This window comes from Cryptotermes secundus, unplaced genomic scaffold, assembly GCF_002891405.2.
Source record: "Cryptotermes secundus unplaced genomic scaffold, Csec_1.0 scaffold180, whole genome shotgun sequence".
Taxonomy (NCBI): domain Eukaryota; kingdom Metazoa; phylum Arthropoda; class Insecta; order Blattodea; family Kalotermitidae; genus Cryptotermes; species Cryptotermes secundus.
In genome coordinates, this window is record NW_019718619.1 from 389,898 (window position 1) to 407,781 (window position 17,884).

Consider the following 17,884-nt stretch of genomic DNA (forward strand, 5'->3'; position numbering starts at 1 on the left):
TAACAATTATTCCGTTTTCTGTTTGAATTCAACAGAAAGTTCAAATAATTTTCTCTTGGTAATTTTGGAACTTGAGGCCTCCTCAGCTGCATGGAACTCTACTCCTGTGTTTACCACAGATACCTATAAATTCACACATGGCTACAAAACCAGTAACTAGTGATATACTATGAATGCTACTTTTCTGCGAAGCCATGCATTTTACTTTTACATTTCATGACAAATAGCTATTTGGATATCTCCTGTTTCAACTGAATTGATTCACAGTTCCATGTTTTGAAACAGAGGGTGACCTTTGGCAAATTTGAAAACAATTATCTCTAATTAATATGTAAATAAAATAGTGTAAAATGCCAGTGCATTTAACTTCCCTTCATCATAGTAGAATCTTAAAGTGAAATTACTCTAAGTTTCTTCAAAAGGCTATTTTAGTTTCATTCCTGTACTAAGAAGTAATAATAATGGCAGTATCATAAAGCCAGAGTAGTAAGGGAGTTATGTAAATGTAATTCCATCAGTTACAAGCAAAGACAGCAGGGTATGCAACTCTGAAGCTATGTATAAATTTTTGTGGGCTTTCACAGGAGAATTAATGTTGCAAAATATTAAGGAACTTCCTTAATTATCTTGCTATTTCAACATTGATACTGAAGAAGTTCCTGAAAAAGAGCTAGCTTATTGGACATGTTTCCAAAACCGTTACAAATCAGTTTCACTGCCAATTGTAAGTGGTGAATAAGCAAGGATACAAGGTTATTCATGTAATTTGTAGTTGAAGGCTTTTCCAATTATGAGAGGGAAATAGCATGTGCTGTCGGAATTCTTTATTGTTGATAATCACAGGTTGCTTTTTACTTTATAAGCTTGCTTGATCACTTCAAGCAACTACTGCTGATTACATATACACTTTATTGACATCCCTAATATTTAATTATTTAAAATTCATTGCTGACCAGTATTGGCATTCATTTGAAGTATGGTCCCATAACTCTACTTGTCCTTTTGTGGACACATCATTGTTTCAGTTGAATATTATAACATACACATCATATACATCTCTTTCTCTAGGAGACCAATAAATATAGTCTTCATCCATATTTGAATCTTTCATATACATAATTTATCAAATTTATTAAGCTAATTATTTCTGTAATATGTTCCACTCTATGTATGGAGTAAATTATTCTATTGGTAGTGAAAAAAGTTTAATCATGATTTGAGACCTATTCATTGCATACATTAGAGCTGTGGATGAAAAAACTTATAATCTGCAATTAGCACTGAAACCACATGATTTTGTATCTCTGAATAAATAGGACAAACTCTGAGATTTGTTATGAAAAGGGGACTAATGGTAATCTATAAGAAAACTCTGTTATGGTCAGAGAATTTAAAAGCATATAAAACAATTCTTTTTATGAGTTAAGAATTCATGTTTTATGAGTATATTGGTGTTAATGTTTAATATTGTGCTTCAACAAGACATCCTATGAAATCCAAGTGTTATGCGCCATTATAAGTTTCATTTTACAAGCATTAGGAAACAATTTGAAAAGATTTACTGTGTACCTGTTTCTGCACTCACAAGGCTATCTGTAATTACTTGTTGATTACTTTGTGCAGTATGTGGCACAGATCTTGACAATGAAACTTCCTCCTCAAGTTTCTCATTCTCCTTTGTCAGTAATGTCACTTTCTCTTCATATCTCCCTTTCAGTTCTTGGAAAATCTTCAGCTGATTCTGATACTCTTCTTTTAAATCTGAATTCAATTTCACCGCTTCTTCCATTTTTGTAATCATTGAATTGTGCCTTTGCCTTTCTTCTGCAATTTTTCCTTCCATTGACTCCACATCACTTTGTAGATGGTGTACTTCCATGTCACGGATATTAAGGAGATCCTTTGTTATGTTCACCACTTCTTTCAGTGTTTCAATCTGATTTGTGAGAGCTATATTCTTTTTCTCATGATTGTCACACATGTCCATCTTATCCTTCAGCTGTTCACTAGCTTTGGTTAGCGCTTCATGCAGTTCAGCATTCTCATCCAGCAGCTCTTCCATGTTAGCAGATGGTTCTCGTTCATGAATGTTGTCCTCAGTATCATCCACAACTCCATCTCCTACCCCAATGGTCACCTTGCTGATTGGTGAAGGAACAGCAGCTGTTCTCAGAATTTCCAGTTCCTTCTCTGCAAGCTGAAGTCTGTTCTTGTAATTCTCACTTTCTTCAGTACGAACCTTTATACAAGAGATACTTATGCATAATATAGATGGCAACAAATGAGAAAATATGTAGATAAGTTAATCTTCACTTTTGACTTACTAAGCAGGAATAAATATTGTAAGACAGTTAAACTGGCTACCTGTCGCCTTTTATGCTAAAGTCCCTGAATGTCTCAGATCTTAACTTCACATCTACAGTTGAGTTGTGCAAAAGGTACCAGGCTGTCTGTCATGCTCTTACTCTCTTCCATACCTTTTGATTGACCTTATTATGGTGGGTGATTATTTGTCTTCTTTCAACCTCTTCAGAACAGGAATAGGAAAATGCACCCTTGGCAATGACATGAGGAAAATGCCTTACACTTATGCTGACACTTGTCTTATGCAAATCTGTATTATCACAGAATTCTGAACAGTACTGCTGTGACAGTGATTTTCTCACAAGAAGAATTCTTTGTGCACATATTGTTATAACAACAAACGTGTACTTTGTTGCTAGGGCCTACCAGCAACTGCTGTTGAAGACCTTTTTATTTTAAGCGGATACTTAAGTGAGTTGTTTCCAAAAATATATTTAAGTTCTTACATTCTTGGCTCTAAAATTAATTAAAGTTATAAAAAACATGACAGTGCTTCTATAGCAGATATGATATATACTTAGTGTTATCAAAATCTATTCTAGAGCTCAGAATATGTGCAAAAATTAATTTAGATCCATGAGTATAATTGTCCTTAAAATGAATAAAAAGTAATTAAGTACAGGAAACTCAAATGTAGTAACATTCTAATACTATAAGCGCTGCATATCATGTTTAATCAGTCTGTGGAAGGTCTTAAAAATATACATGAAAATTTATTTAGGTTATTAAAGTACATAAAGAAGTCCTTTGGCTTAAAATTTTGTATAGGTTTACCATGCCAAGTTTCATCCAAATCAGTTCTGTAGTTTGGCCATTGCTTCTATCAAGTCAGACATGGAAAAAACTAGTATGTGCTTCTTCGATTGTTTGTTTTTTAAAATCACCTAAAATTAAATTTGTTGCATTAAGTTTCCACAGCATAAAGGTTCTATGTACATTAGCACTTGACAACTGATATTGCATACTAGGAAATCAGCCTTGATTATGAATGTGGAGATCATAAATTATCATCTAGGATTCATGAAATTGTAGTATGTGTTTTGTGAATTACTTGCTGTAGAGAGCTTATATTTGTAACAAATTTCTGTCGGCAGTGTTTTCAGACAATTTTGCCTAAATGTGTACCCAGTGTCTGCCATAATATACACTGGAATCTTTGAAATAATTTGAAGATACTTGCACAAGTAAAAGGTGAAAAAGTTGTCCCTGTGCTTGACTAATTAAGCACTATGCCTTGAACATGTATGGGGGAGTGTATGTATAGATCCACATTTTCTTGACCTCTGCACTAGTTGGAGGTGAGTGGTCAGCTTCATGTCCTGGGCATTTTACCCCCAGTACCCACTGTATAGGAGGTTTGGTGAACCCCAGAGCCGATCTAGACAACATGGAGAAATTAAAATTCTTGACCCTACTGGGACTCGAACTCCGACCTCTTGGTTGTCCAGCCTGTAGCCAGTTGCTATACTGACTGCACTGTTACTTATATAAGTAATTTTGGAAAAATATTCTGTCTAATTGTACTCAACATTTCTAAATGGATATCATTACAGGAGCACTGCCAGGATGTTCTTGAAGGATGACAGTTTCGTTGTTTAAGCTTATCTCAAAATACTTCTCCTAAGCCATAGAAACAAGCAACTAGTGTTTCTGCTTCACTGTCCTTCAGTTGGTTGTGCTTCTACTGTTAATGCAGTTTGTAAACCGAAATCCATGTTTGGGGTGTGAAGGTGATCACTCACCTTCATCTAATGCTAAGGTTAAGAATGGTGGAGCTATACCCCCACACTCTCACATGTTTTTGTGGCATGATGATTAATTCATTAGGCACAGGGATAACTTTAGCTTTTTCTTTTACCTTCTATATTTTAATTTAAAGGGCACTAATTGATACTGGTTATTATTCTACCCTTTCGATAGTTTTTGTTTATGTTGTCAGTGATGTTTCAATCATAGTATGTACTGATTGTGTGAAAGATCTTGTCCTTTTCATGTCTTATCTTACAAGGCTTCCAGTAGCTAGACTAGCACTGAATGATAGGATATATGAACGACAAAGTGCAAAGGATTTGGAAGGAAAATGTTGTAGCCTAATTGAGGCATTGTCCCACAGTTTGCCTGGAGGGACTGAGGAAAACCACAAATAACCTCAGTCAATAGCCAGTGTCATGATAAGATCTGAATCAAGCAATTTCCAAATACAGCTCCAAATCATTACTCCTAGACCAACCTGCTAGATAAAATGTTGATATTATGTTAATGATAAACTGTATACATGTATTGACCGTAATGTTGACTACATTTCTTGTGCAATACAGTTGCTTCATTACGTTTAGCTGTTCTTCTCTCGATGGCCTAATAGTTTCATATAATGACTTCATTGGATCAAAGCTTCCATATACTTCTGTCTCATGGAATAATCTTACTTCCAAAGATTCTAATAAGCTGTAAAATATACAAAGAAAGTTTGCAAATTTGTTTTACATTCTACTTATTGAGGTTGATTTTCCTCGTAATTGTGGTTCAGTTTTGAAAAATTTAAATTTTAGAACATTTCAATGAATAACGTTTTCAAGGACAAAATTAACTGTTGTTCTATTATGCATAAGTGGGTCTCCGTGTACCCAATAAGAAACACTGTAACAGTTATCCCTATTAATGTTTCAAGACTCAGGGGGTACGCAATAGCGTAGTTGGTTGAGGCACTATGCTACAAGCCGGAAGGTCGCGGGATCGAATCCTGATGAGGTTATTGGATTTTTTCAATTGACCTAATCCTTTCAGCCACATTGTGACCCTGGGTTCGACTCAGCCTCCAACAGAAATGAGTACCAGGAATATTCTTGGAATATTCTTGGGGATAAAGGGTGGCCGGCGCATACGGCTGACAACCTTACCACCATTTATGAGCCGATTGTCTAAAAAATGTGGGACCCCAACATCTCACAACCCTGGGGGCCTCCACGGCTTGTTACAGGGATACCTTTACTTTTACTTTTAATGTTTCAAGATTCAGTCCTTCAACATGTGCCACAGCTACAAAGAGCATCTGCTGTGCTTTAGTAACTGTTAATGAACATATTTCTCTTCAGGGTACATATTCCTTTCTCAGTCCTATTTCACTAATCTGTTCAGCTCCAGACCTTTGACTATTCCTATAACAGGCCGTGGAGGCGCATAGGGTTGTGAGACGTTTTTCTAGATAATCGGCTCATAGATGGCGGTGAGGTTGTCAGCCTTAAGCGCCGCCCTTTATACCCAGGAAGATTCCTGGAACTCATTTTCTGTTAGAGGCTGAGTCGACCCCAGGGCCATAGTGCGGCTGGAACGGTTAGGTCAATTAAAAACCCAGTAACTACCTCGGGAATCCAACCCACGACCTTCCTGTTTATAGCATAGTGCCTCAACCAAGTACCCTACCTCGTGCCCCTCGATAAACATTAGAATTGTTATTAATATCAGGATATATGACGAAATTTATCTGAATAACGTTAATTGAAGATTTCAGAATTAATTGGTCTCATTCAGTTATCCAGGTATGACGCCGATTAATTTTATTTCGAAAACTACATAAATTCAACAGAAAATTAAGCTCACTCTTTTGATTACATAATGACTGTATTGGGGGGGGGGGGTTGAACTTTTAACCCCTCCAAAAAAAGTCTTGGGTGACGGAATTTTCCACCTCCCCGAAAAAATTTCCTTAGAAGATTCGGTGATGAATGGGAAAATATGCATATCTTATGTGTCTGAGCATTTCCCAACCACAGCAAAATATAAGAATCTAGTGGCAAAAGATTCTCATTTCCACTACCAAACTTCCTGCTTCTCTGCCTCTGTAATGAGAATGTTGGTGGGAAGACTGGCAGCGTTTGCTTCATAGCGTTTTGGTAGGGAGCAGGTATTTGGTATCTCGGTTAATTTGTCACTTTTGCCTTCAGCATCCGAATTTAAAGACTGCATTATGCGTGGAAGCAAAACTGTAAGTTGCCGAGAATATAATACACAGAATTACTGAGTTTTTGGACTTTTTCCATCGTCCGGAATTCTAGGTAATAAAGGACACGACGTTTCGGAAACTGGATCTGTTTCCGTCTTCAGGTGAGTCCACTGGACTGATTGAGATTAGCTCTTTCTAAGAGGCCCAACTGAGTAGGTATCTTCCTTTCTCACCTGAAGATGGAAACAGATCCAGTTTCCGAAACGTCGTGTCCACTATTACCTAGAATTCCGGAGATGGATAAAGATAAAAAACCCCAGTAATTCTGTGTGACATCCACCATCGTCAGAACCATTTAGAATCGACGATATAATATTGATAATAATAAAGCACAGATTTTTCAGATAAAAAGAATTTCTCTAAATTCCGGCCCATGTCACTTTATCGAATCGTACCTTTAATTCGTGTTCCAGACTTTCAATGCGACTGTGCAGTGCCCTTTGCTCCCCATCTGACATGGTGTTAGCCACTTGACTTCCGCTGTGCAAAGTTTTGCCACTTCCGGTCATTTCGTCATTTTTCGTCTGAGCCAGTTCTTCGCTTTTATCTTCTGAATTCTCAGACGTGGCACCTAAGGAAACCAGAACACCGTTAATATCATTTGTTCATAATGACTGATGATAGAGACAACCGTTAAGTCCTTTCTAGGCTTCTGCTTTTGATGTTCGGCTAGAGGCGTGTTGCAATGCTGCAGAGAATAGCCCCTTAGTCTCTGCAAAACATTAGTAATCTTAGGGTACTAATTAAACTTTATTTCCCAAGAAACGTTTTATATATGCATGACGACTGAATTTTTCTCGAAATTTTAATACTTATAAAACAAAGTAAATTGGTTTAAGTTTCGGATTACCACAAATGATGCTTACTCCATGAGATGTGTAACTTACAAACTAGATTATAATCTACCTTTGTGAGTCACCGAGGGTCAAAGAAAGGGGATTACAGCATTAAATATTTTATTACGAAATGTGTTTTCACATAAGTTTAACGAAGCAAAATCGAATTCTTTAAAATAAACAATTTAAAGTCGATACTTACCCCCGAAGAAACTAATAATTCTTCTGTACATATTGGGGCTGGTCTATACGACAAAGTGAAAACAAAACTTCAGTATATTTAAATATGGACTCTACAGAGGTGCTGTAATTGTACGGTTAATATAATGTGTAAAACGCGTGGCTCGCTAGAACCCCTCGTGGCAACTGCACTTCAGGTTTCCTACCCTCTCGTACACAGGATGCTATTTTTGGTCACAATCTAAAATTACTCTTCAAGAGTTCGGGACCACTTCCTTGAGTTCATTTCACAATGCGCAGTATTTTACAGTATTCCTCAGACAGAAAACATTTTAACATCGCAGCTTGCATTAGAGATTGAACGTAAATTACAATACATAGATCTGCAACTTCAAATAACAATGGAAAACTGTTTCCCTTTAAAACTTGAAATGAACAGATCGTAAATTAATAGGCCTATGTATTGTACACGAATTTCTACGTGCTTGAGAAATCGGATGTTTGCAGTAACGTTTAACAGAGATCGTCATAAACGCCTTGAACATACACGTGTACATTCATTAAATTGCTGGTGTAGGTCTAATAGGCCTATAAGAGATGTATGTCATATAATAACAATTTGAGTGTGACGCCATGGAGTGTGGTAGAAACGGAACGCTTGCTCCCTGTTTGCTATGGCTTATTTTTAATCCTTATAGACGGAGACGGGACATTCCTCCGAAACGTCGGTAAAATTCCATCAGACTAAAGGGCGCCACATCCCAACAGACAGTATTCTTCGTACTAACAGCCGCCTGGACCTTATATCCAATATAATTTAAATTGCTGTTCTACATTGTCACTCTAATTAGATCTGGCTCAGGATAGGAACCAGTGGAGGGCTCTTGTGAACACGGCGATGAACCTTCGGGTTCCATAAAATGCTGGGAAATTCTTGAGTAGCTGCAGAATTGGCGGCTCCTCCAGAAGGGCTCAGCTCCATGAGTAAGTAAGCAAGTCTACATTTTCACGGAAATGTCTCATGACCTTTTACGACTGCACAATTTTTATAATTAATCCGTCCATCGTCTTAATGACCTACATAAATTGTACATCCTCTCTCTCAGTTAGCATTCTATATGACCTGTTTGTTTTACATATCATTACTGTCCCATTGTTCGAATATTATTAGGCCTAATCCATAGATCAAGAAGGAGAATAAGGAGAGAAACAGTTACACTTTTCAGAAGTAGCAGTAAAGCAAGAAAAGTACTGAACCCGCAAGTGACTGTGAAACTTTTACAGGGAAGAATAAAAATATTGTCAAAATTCAAGTAAAGGGTACTTTGAAGAAAGCAGTTTTCTGGGATTTGGCACCGTGTATATGTGGTGTTAACCGACGTTTCGGAGGAACGTATCGCCTCCATCTTCAGGGTAGAAGAAAAAATATAAGAAATCTGCAAGCGAAGAGACCGTGAGAACCGGTAAAAGCAGACTGTGTTGGAAATATACACAGCTATGTTTGAGCAGAGAAGGAAGGGGGGAAGGGCAAGTATACAAGTGAAAACAGTAGTGTGGGGGGGGANGATGCGATCCCAGAAAACTGATTTCTTCATAGTCACCGCCGTGTAAGCCTCAAATCTTACACAGGGTACTTTATCGCAATATCTCATTAAAAGTAATGTGCATGTCCTCCCGACTGGCTTTTTTTTTTTTTTTTTTTTTTTGGCGGGAGGAGGATGGTAGTGACAGCCTGTCAATAGAATTCGCTTCAAATGACAGGCTTAAGAATGCGAAACGTTAACTGTGAACGACTGTATCTACACATACCGGTATGCAGTTAGGAATGGTTGCACACACAGAATTCCTTGGGGTTCGAAAGAATATGTTTCATTCTGGTCTCGTGATTAATAAACGCAATGGAGCCAAAGGAGTATTGTGCCATGTGGAATCTTGGCATGATATATATACTGGGAGTGAACACGGTCATTTTCCCTGTAGGATAGTAATTTGTCTTCTACCGCGTCCTCTCAAAATTCGGAAGAAGAGACCTTCGCAGCATTCCGACCATGTAAATGGATTAATTCGTATCAGTAGTGAACAATTTTACGATAAGATCACCAACCATACCTGCAGTTGAATTGAGTTCTATTTAGGCCTACATTATTCAAACTAACAATATTGCAGTCCAGCTTGTTTTATCCTACTACGTATTACGTCACGGAAGTTGGGTTTTATTTACTAGCAGTAGCTAACCCTAAACCCAAACAGTCATAGCCGTCATAACCTACCTAAGCTGGTCACGATACTGTAAACATACATTGCGGGGTGGTGGGTCTTGGCTGGAATGTTGGCAGGCTAGCAGTTTCCTTGATTGTCTTCATAGTTTTCCTCAGCCCCTCATGGAAATGTCGATCTTAGGCTGCTGCCTTACGTCATATTTTGACATTTCTTACACCACATAACCTGTGCAGTTGACATAACGAATGAGTCCATCAAATTAATCAAAATGAGGATGTAGGGCCTATCATGAGCAATGAATAGCTACATGCATTCTACTTATTTTGCTCTGATGATCACAAACTCATCTAGAAGCCCCTGCTCATGAACCTAAGTATTTATTTGTGGTTTACATATAAATTATTATTATTATTATTATTTATGCTTTCAATATTTTAGTGTTCAGTGAACAATGAACTTGAAAGAACGTGGAATGGTTGTGGTCTGTTATTTAGCACCATTCTGGCATTTTACTGGAGTCCAAGGAAAACCATGAAAACACACAGGGCAATCTCCAGGCTGACTTGTACCTTCGACCGCTCAAATATGGAGTGTTGATTTTGCAGTGGTCACATTTGGCCTTAGCTTCACATGACTGACCTTGTCACTTCTCTCAAGGATTTAAATGAACCACATTTATTAAAGCTGTCCATTTAATTTACACAATAAACAGTTTCTCTGGCATATTTTCTGATAAATTTTAAAACTTTAATTATTTCAGTGGTTGTAAATTACCCTCTGCATATTCACTGCTGGTAATACAGCACAAACAAAAATAGTCAACTATATGGATAAGTAATTAAAGTTAAATCACAAGAAACAAATTATATATTAAACTTATGATTTATTTAAACCGTCTTGCAGTGCATACACTCATTTATCTCCTTCTCTCCCTCGCACTACATGTTTCGGCATAATAATGCCATCTTCAGGTGCTTACTTATCCACGCCAAACTAGTTCATTGCATGCCTTGTCCTCATATTAAAATAACTAAAATATGTATCTATCATATACATTGTATGCTGGGTATGTGTCATACACACATACCCAGCAGGCCCAACAGTATAACACACGCAGTCACAGGAGCAAGACACAACAAAAGCACAACACACACATGATAGTGAAGGAGTGCTCCAACAGAGGAGAATGGGCGTGACTGGTGTAGTGAGGTGCGACGTAGTGATGTGGTATCCTGAACAATTTTAATATTTTTAACGTTTGACAATGTATATGATAGATACATATTTTAGTTATTTTAATATGAGGACAAGGCATGCAATGAACTAGTTTGGCGTGGATAAGTAAGCACCTGAAGATGGCATTATTATGCCGAAACATGTAGTGCGAGGGAGAGAAGGAGATAAATGAGTGTATGCACTGCAAGACGGTTTAAATAAATCATGGACTTAAATCAGTGCAACAGGACGCTAAAATATAACATATTAAACTTATATGATGTAAAACAAAACAAGAATGTTATTTTGACACAGACTTTCTGTCACATCACAGAAAGCAGTTGTTTGTACTGTGACCAGGCTCTCCACTGCAACAGATGTTGTTCAATCAAATCTGTTAACCTTGCTTTCTTCTTCAGTGGTCTTTTCTGTAGTGATAACATACTTTCTCACAGATTACCTGCCCTTTTTCTTCTCTGGAGTGTACTTCTAATTGTGCAAGTATAGAAAGAAGTTCTTTAATGAGGCTAGTAATAAGAGGGAACAGTTTACCTTGTTCACACAATTTCACACAACCCTGCATGACATTACTAATATCGTTTCATCACAGATTCTTTTATAAAATCCCCAGTGGCCCAAAATCTTGATATTCGTATAGTTCTGATGACGAAAAAACTAAATCAAACAAATTGTTTTATTAACCACTAATGCAAATGCAATAGTTTGGATGAAGTCTCGAGGGTTTATCGAGTCTATATAAGTTGTCTACTGAGTAGGTGGTGGGCGAGATACTATTGTACAAATGGAAGTATGGTGGGTAAATTTGTCCTTCCCCCCTTAACAGCAGTTCCCAGATACAGTACTGAAGTGTTTACATTACAACATTAATAAATTATGTCTTCAGTACATGCAAGTACCAGAGTCAAGCAATTTATTCAAGCTCTTCAAGATTAATTCCTTTGAACTTTCCTGGTGTTGCTAAGTGATAACAATTCAAAGGAATATTTACCTCAACTCATGCACATTTCAATTAACCTAAAAATGTATTTTGGGATTCTGACTTCAAAGATTACTTCTCTCTTAACTGTGTCATAATACACCCGAGCCCTGTGAACAGCGAACTTATTCTCCTTATGTGCATCACAGGGAGGATATGTCAGTATATCCTCCTGCACATTTCATGTCTGAAACAACTTAAGGAATTTCAAGGAAGTTTGGTACTGAGGGTCTACCATGAAATGTAAAAGAGAAATTTCATTTTTGGTCAATATAAACCTTCATTTTTGTGAAGCAAAACAAAACTTTACATCTAATTTTATAAAAATGAATCACCGTAGCTATGTGTACATGTATCATGCATGTGCACACACACACATGGGGGAAAGAACACCTTGTATCCACTGGCTGGGAAGTACCATGACCATTCTGGATACAGATATTAAAAAACAAAAATCAGTGTCCATACAGATATCAGACTATGGCTTTCCAGACCACAATCAATTCATAGGCTAAAATATAGATCCCTTCTAATCATACCCTGGTCTTGATGTCTAGTGACTGGATACAAACAGATTTTGTGTCTAATATGACAAGTGGAAAATTAGTTCATGTACAGAACGTTGGGAAACTCTGAGTCTCAATACAATAAGCAAGTCTAGCATTTCATATGGAGGCTTTGAAAGACTTGCTTGCTGCTTGGTTTACAAAGTTCATTATGATGAAAGAATATATGGAATTGGAGGGTGGTTATCTAAAGAAATAAAGGTATCAAAACCCTTTCATCACAGTGCAATACATAGGTACAATTCTGGAGCATAGTGAGTCGCATGCCCAGTTATCAGAAACAGATAACTGGTAAAAAAAAATATTAATGCCATCCAGTGTGATTAATAAATGTTCGTGTTTTTTAATTCTTTCATCCTTTACAAGCTTTGGTCATATAGACCATCTTCAGGAGGACATTATCAATACATATGGAAACTACTATTACAATGTCACTGGTCATTATCAGTACATACAGAAACTACCATTACAATTCATTCATTCATTCATTCATCACTAATTTGTCAACACGACAGGTCCACAGTCTCTTCCAAAACAGTTCCTCCACTTAATGTGATCTAGAGCTTTCTCCTTCAAATGAGAATATCCTCTTCTGTCCCCAAGGTCATCCAGCATCTTCTTACGTCTTCTTCCTCGTCTTCTGGTCACTTCTATCCGCCCCTCTATCTTTCCTTCAATAACTTCTTTTAGAAGGCAGTTACTGCGTAAGATATGACCAATCCAATTAGCCTTCCGTTTTCTTATTTCGTGTAGGATATTCCTCTGCTCACTGACTCTAAATAACACTTCTTCATTTCTCACATAATTGGTCCAACTGATCTTCTCCATCCTTCTCCAACGCCACATTTCGAAGCTTTCCAGGTGTTTCTGATCTACTGCCCTAAGTGTCCAAGTTTCAGCCCCATACAAAGCCATGCTCCAAATGTAGCATTTCACTAGTTTCTTTCTCAAATTTAAGTCCAATTTGCTGGTAAAAAGATTCTTCTTGCTAAATGCAGCTTTTGCCATGGCAATCCTAGATTTAATTTCACAAGTAGACCTTCCATCATCTGTTAACAAGCTACCCAAATTTTTAAAACATTTCACATTCTCCAGTTGTTTCTGGTCTATCTTTATTATGACTGGGGTTGGTTGTCTCGAAATTTTCATTACTTTTGTTTTTTCCACATTCATTTCCATACCATAGCACCTTCCAATTTCGATTAGTCTATCAATCATACCCCATAGCACAGTTTCTTCCTTAGCCATTAACACAAGGTCATCTGCATATTTCACAGTTTGAATAATTTGCCCTCCTAATTTGAAGTCTCCAAGCCCATCCAGAGCTTCCTTGGTAAGGCATTCGCTGTACCAGTTGAAGAAAATTGGTGATAAACAGCATCCTTGTCGAACTCGTCTTCCAATCTTCACACTTCTTGTCTCCCCTCTGTCCAGTCGCATTCTAACTTTCTGATCCAGATACAATTTACTAATCAATCTTCTTTCCCGCCAATTGATACCTGTTTCCTTCAGGATCTGCATTAATTTGGTCCAATTTACACAGTCAAATGCCTTCTGTCAGTCTATAAAGTATCTATCATCATCGTCGTCTCCTGTAGCCTTTCCATTCCTCATGTCCTTGATAGCTTTTTCCACCTCACTTTGTAAAATATATGGTCCTTTCTCATCTGTATTTACTTCAATGTCAGATATAAAATATTATCCTGTAACAGCTACTACGATGTGCATGAATTTGTTAAAACATTTATATATAAATTATTACAATTAGTCTATTAACAAAGTTTTTTAAACAATGCTTTGTAAATTGACTAATTATAATAATAAGTTATAAATGTTTTAACAAATTTGTGCACATTGTAGTAGCTGTTACAGGATAATATTTTATATCTATGAAATTGTAATAGTAGTTTCTGTTATGTACTGCCAATGTCCTTCTGAAGATGGTCGCTATGATCAAAACACATAAAGGATGAAAGATTAAAAAATGAAACATTTATCAATCACACTGGATGGCATTAATAATCTTTTATACTATGCCAGTGTGAGCCCCCAGGATGAACAAGGTCAATAACTGTAAATATACATGTCCATTAGACAGGCCTTTGTGATGGGATTCTATACTGACCTTGCTCCAGCCAAGTGTTGAGTACATCTAAGCATCATTCCAACACCTGTCTACTACATGTCATGTAATATATTACAAACACAATACTTCAGAAACTGGTCTGCTTCCATCTATGATATGTTCACTAAAATGGGCCTATCAGACTGGGACCTGCCTGGAGATGGAAGCAGAAAGTTCTTCTGATATGTCTTGTTACTGGTATAAATCCTAGACAATGGATACTAACTTTACACGTTATTTGCCCAACAGTTAAACTGGCAGGCTGAAAACTAAAATTAAATTTGACCAATTTTATCTTGACAATATAATTATACAATTGTAATAATAATAATAATAATAATAATAATAATGCTGTTTATTTTTAAGCTTTCAGTGTTTTCATGCTTAAAGTGTCTATGCAAAGAAATATTAGCATGAGATCTCTCCAACTACAAATTTTAAATATCAAGTTGGATGAAAGAATATGTAAAAAGGCTGATGTATTTTACACAATTATATTAAGAGTATGTAAATATTTTTATAATTTATTAAGCTAAATTGTATAAATTAAATGCTGGGTATCAGATTGAACATTAATTTTACAGTACATAATTTAAAATGTTGAACATACCACTGACAACTTTATATGTTATGCAAAGTGAAATGAAACAAAAATATCATCAAATTTAACACTATTCATGGAAATTGGAGAACATAACTTTATTTCTGCAAATATATACACTGTAAACTTCATTCCTTGCACTGACATCTAGTTGTGTCTGTAATTTCGTTACTAAAAATTGTCCAATATGCATTAATAATTAGGTTGCTGATGGGGGAAACCAGGTGGTGGTGGTCCTAACTGGGAAGGATCTTCCAGGACTGGATTTGCTGGCTTGAACTGCTCTGCAGAAAGTCGTGTGAACAATATTCCTACACCCTCAATAAGCGCTAAGAGAACACCTCCAATTAAAGCACTACCTGCCATTGCTGGCAGCCCATTCCTTGCTGCTAAAATACCGCCAGTGGCTGCACCACTGATTATAGAATTCCAAGGGTCCTCTTTCCTTCGGAAATGTACCAAGGTACAGTCGATAGTTGAAAACATTCCTCCCCATATTGCAAAGTTGCCTGCGATTATTGGTGAACGCTGTTTAATGGCCGCTAAACTACCGATAAAACGACGGTTCATTCCACTTGGTGCATTTCGGAAGCCCTTTATACCCTGGAATATTGCACCTCCAATGGCACCCATTGTAAATGCACCTCCACAGTCATCCACAATACGCCATGGGCACGGCTCACGGGCATATTCCTCCATATTTATAATTTATGAAGGTTAATGCCTGTAATCAAATCACAATGCAAGTTAGTATGGTTAAGGTTATGTACGAATCGCATATATGGCATCCACCCACTTTAATGCAAATTGAAAAAAAAATCTCCAAACGATGTATAGTACATCGAGTTAATATAAACTCAACGTTATTAACAATTAAAAATGGCCAACTTGCGAATTCTGAAGTCTAATTATCTTGCATCATTCTACAGGCCATAACACAGAACCATGAGCACATGATGAAACGCTATTTTGAATCCAATTTCAAAACGTATAGTACAAACAGTATACAAGATCTGGTAATTGATATATTTCCATAGATAGTTGGCCACTAATTTAAAACAGTTCAACAACACAGTACCTATGTGAATGCTCAGTTTCGGCTTAATTAACCGAACATTTCCACCATTACATACCCTACACTGCAATAAAACACGATGTGATCGAAATCTTGTTTCGTATTTCGTTCACTAGGTGGCAGCACAATCAGTATTCGTCACCTCTTGCGATCACTTGATAGTTAGGATGGCAGTGAGATCCAAGCGGGTATTTTGAATGATGTGTGGGATGTCGATGTATGAAGAGAGAACCACTTGCTGCATTGTTCCGTAAATATTTATTATAGTTGCACAGTACACAGACGCCCTTCGGTTTGAAGAATTGAAGACTAATAGTATGGTACTAATAATATTACTGCTTGCAACACCCACACCACTCTTTCCTCTTAGTAGTCAAAGTTAGAGTCACATTGTGACCGACGGTCAGTCAGTCAGTAAGTCTTGGTGTCGAGCCCCATTTGGAGTCCATGGCCAGATACTTATTACTGTTTGACAGTTACGGTTTTGTTTTTGTTGGGCGCCCTCTCTGACGAGAGGATGGGTCTGTCTTTTGTGTATGCTGCTGGCCCTCGCCAGCGCAGTCTTTCTCGGGTCCGAGTCCCTAGGGACTCGCGACCATATTTCACTATCTCAGATTTCAGACTTTCCTTTTCGTCGCCTCCTACGACTCGCAGGGTCACGGTGGAGGTATTTGACTCCTCCTCCACACTCCAAGTCCAAGACACAGTGCGACTGATGGTCTATAAGTCAGTAAGTCTTGGTGTTGAGCACCATCTTGGGCTCATGACCAGATATTTATTACTGTTGCACACTTACGGTTTAGTTTTTGTAGGGCGCCCTTTCTGTATATGCTGCTGGCCTTTGCCAGCGCAGTCTTTCTCAGGTCCAAGTCCCTTGGGACTCACGACCATAATTTACTGTCTCAGATGTGAGACTATACATACATGCATGCATGCATGCATACATACATACATCTGTCATCCGCCTCCACACTAGTCAAAGTCAAAGTCAAAGTCAAACTCATATTGCGACTGACAATCAGTCAGTCAGTCAGTAAGGCTTGGTATCGAGCACCCTCCTGGGGCTCATGACCAGATACTTATTGCTCCTCGATTGTTACAGCCTTGTTTCTTTGGAGCGTCCTCTCTGACAAGAGGGTGAGTCTGTCTTTTGTATATGCTGCTGGCCCTTGCCAGCACAGTGTTTCTCGGGTCCTAGTCCTTTGGGACTTGCGACCATATTTTACTGTCTCACATTTGAGACTTCCCTTTTCTTTGCCTCCTACGACTCGCAGGGTCACGGTGGAGGTATATTTGATCCTGGCTCCACACGGGGTAGTCTCTGACCCCTCCACACTATCACTATATCTTCCTCTTCTGAAACATTGTGTTGGACTGCGTAGAAAACACGTCACTGTCCGTACTGTTGTAGGCTTTGCTTATCAATGGCTGTTTACTTTGCTGTTGCTAAGCAATGATACTTGCATTGTCACTGTAACGTTTGCTTAAATGTGGGCAGTTCCCACAGATGAATAATTTGTTTCTTGGTTATTTAACTATGCCTTTACAGCTTCAGAGGTTGAATGTTAAGTTGCTTGTAGAACACCCTGTGTGAAATTAATTAAGCTAAAAATTTAATTCTTCAGCTTTTGAAGTTTGTAGAACCCAGCCAAGGCAGAATTATTAGAGGTAGATTTGCTTCATGGCCCTGATGCCATTTGTAATA

General features: G+C 37.6%; 2 protein-coding genes across 2 annotated transcripts; both read right to left on the reverse strand.

The window, feature by feature from the left end:
• Positions 1 to 805: 805 nt before the first annotated feature.
• LOC111861985 (tropomyosin-1, isoforms 9A/A/B) lies at positions 806 to 7,584 on the reverse strand. The gene is made up of 3 exons (XM_023846999.2): positions 7,403 to 7,584; positions 6,760 to 6,935; positions 806 to 2,239 (listed from the first exon to the last, which is right to left on the reverse strand). Exons 1-3 carry the CDS (start codon positions 7,431 to 7,433, stop codon positions 1,559 to 1,561), a joined length of 888 nt encoding a protein of 295 aa, XP_023702767.1. The 5' UTR covers positions 7,434 to 7,584; the 3' UTR covers positions 806 to 1,558.
• A 7,259-nt stretch (positions 7,585 to 14,843) lies between these two features.
• LOC111861869 (mitochondrial import inner membrane translocase subunit Tim17-B) lies at positions 14,844 to 16,272 on the reverse strand. Its single transcript, XM_023846799.1, has 2 exons — positions 16,183 to 16,272; positions 14,844 to 15,828 (listed from the first exon to the last, which is right to left on the reverse strand). Exon 2 carries the CDS (start codon positions 15,801 to 15,803, stop codon positions 15,297 to 15,299), a length of 507 nt encoding a protein of 168 aa, XP_023702567.1. The 5' UTR covers positions 15,804 to 15,828; positions 16,183 to 16,272; the 3' UTR covers positions 14,844 to 15,296.
• Positions 16,273 to 17,884: the final 1,612 nt, after the last annotated feature.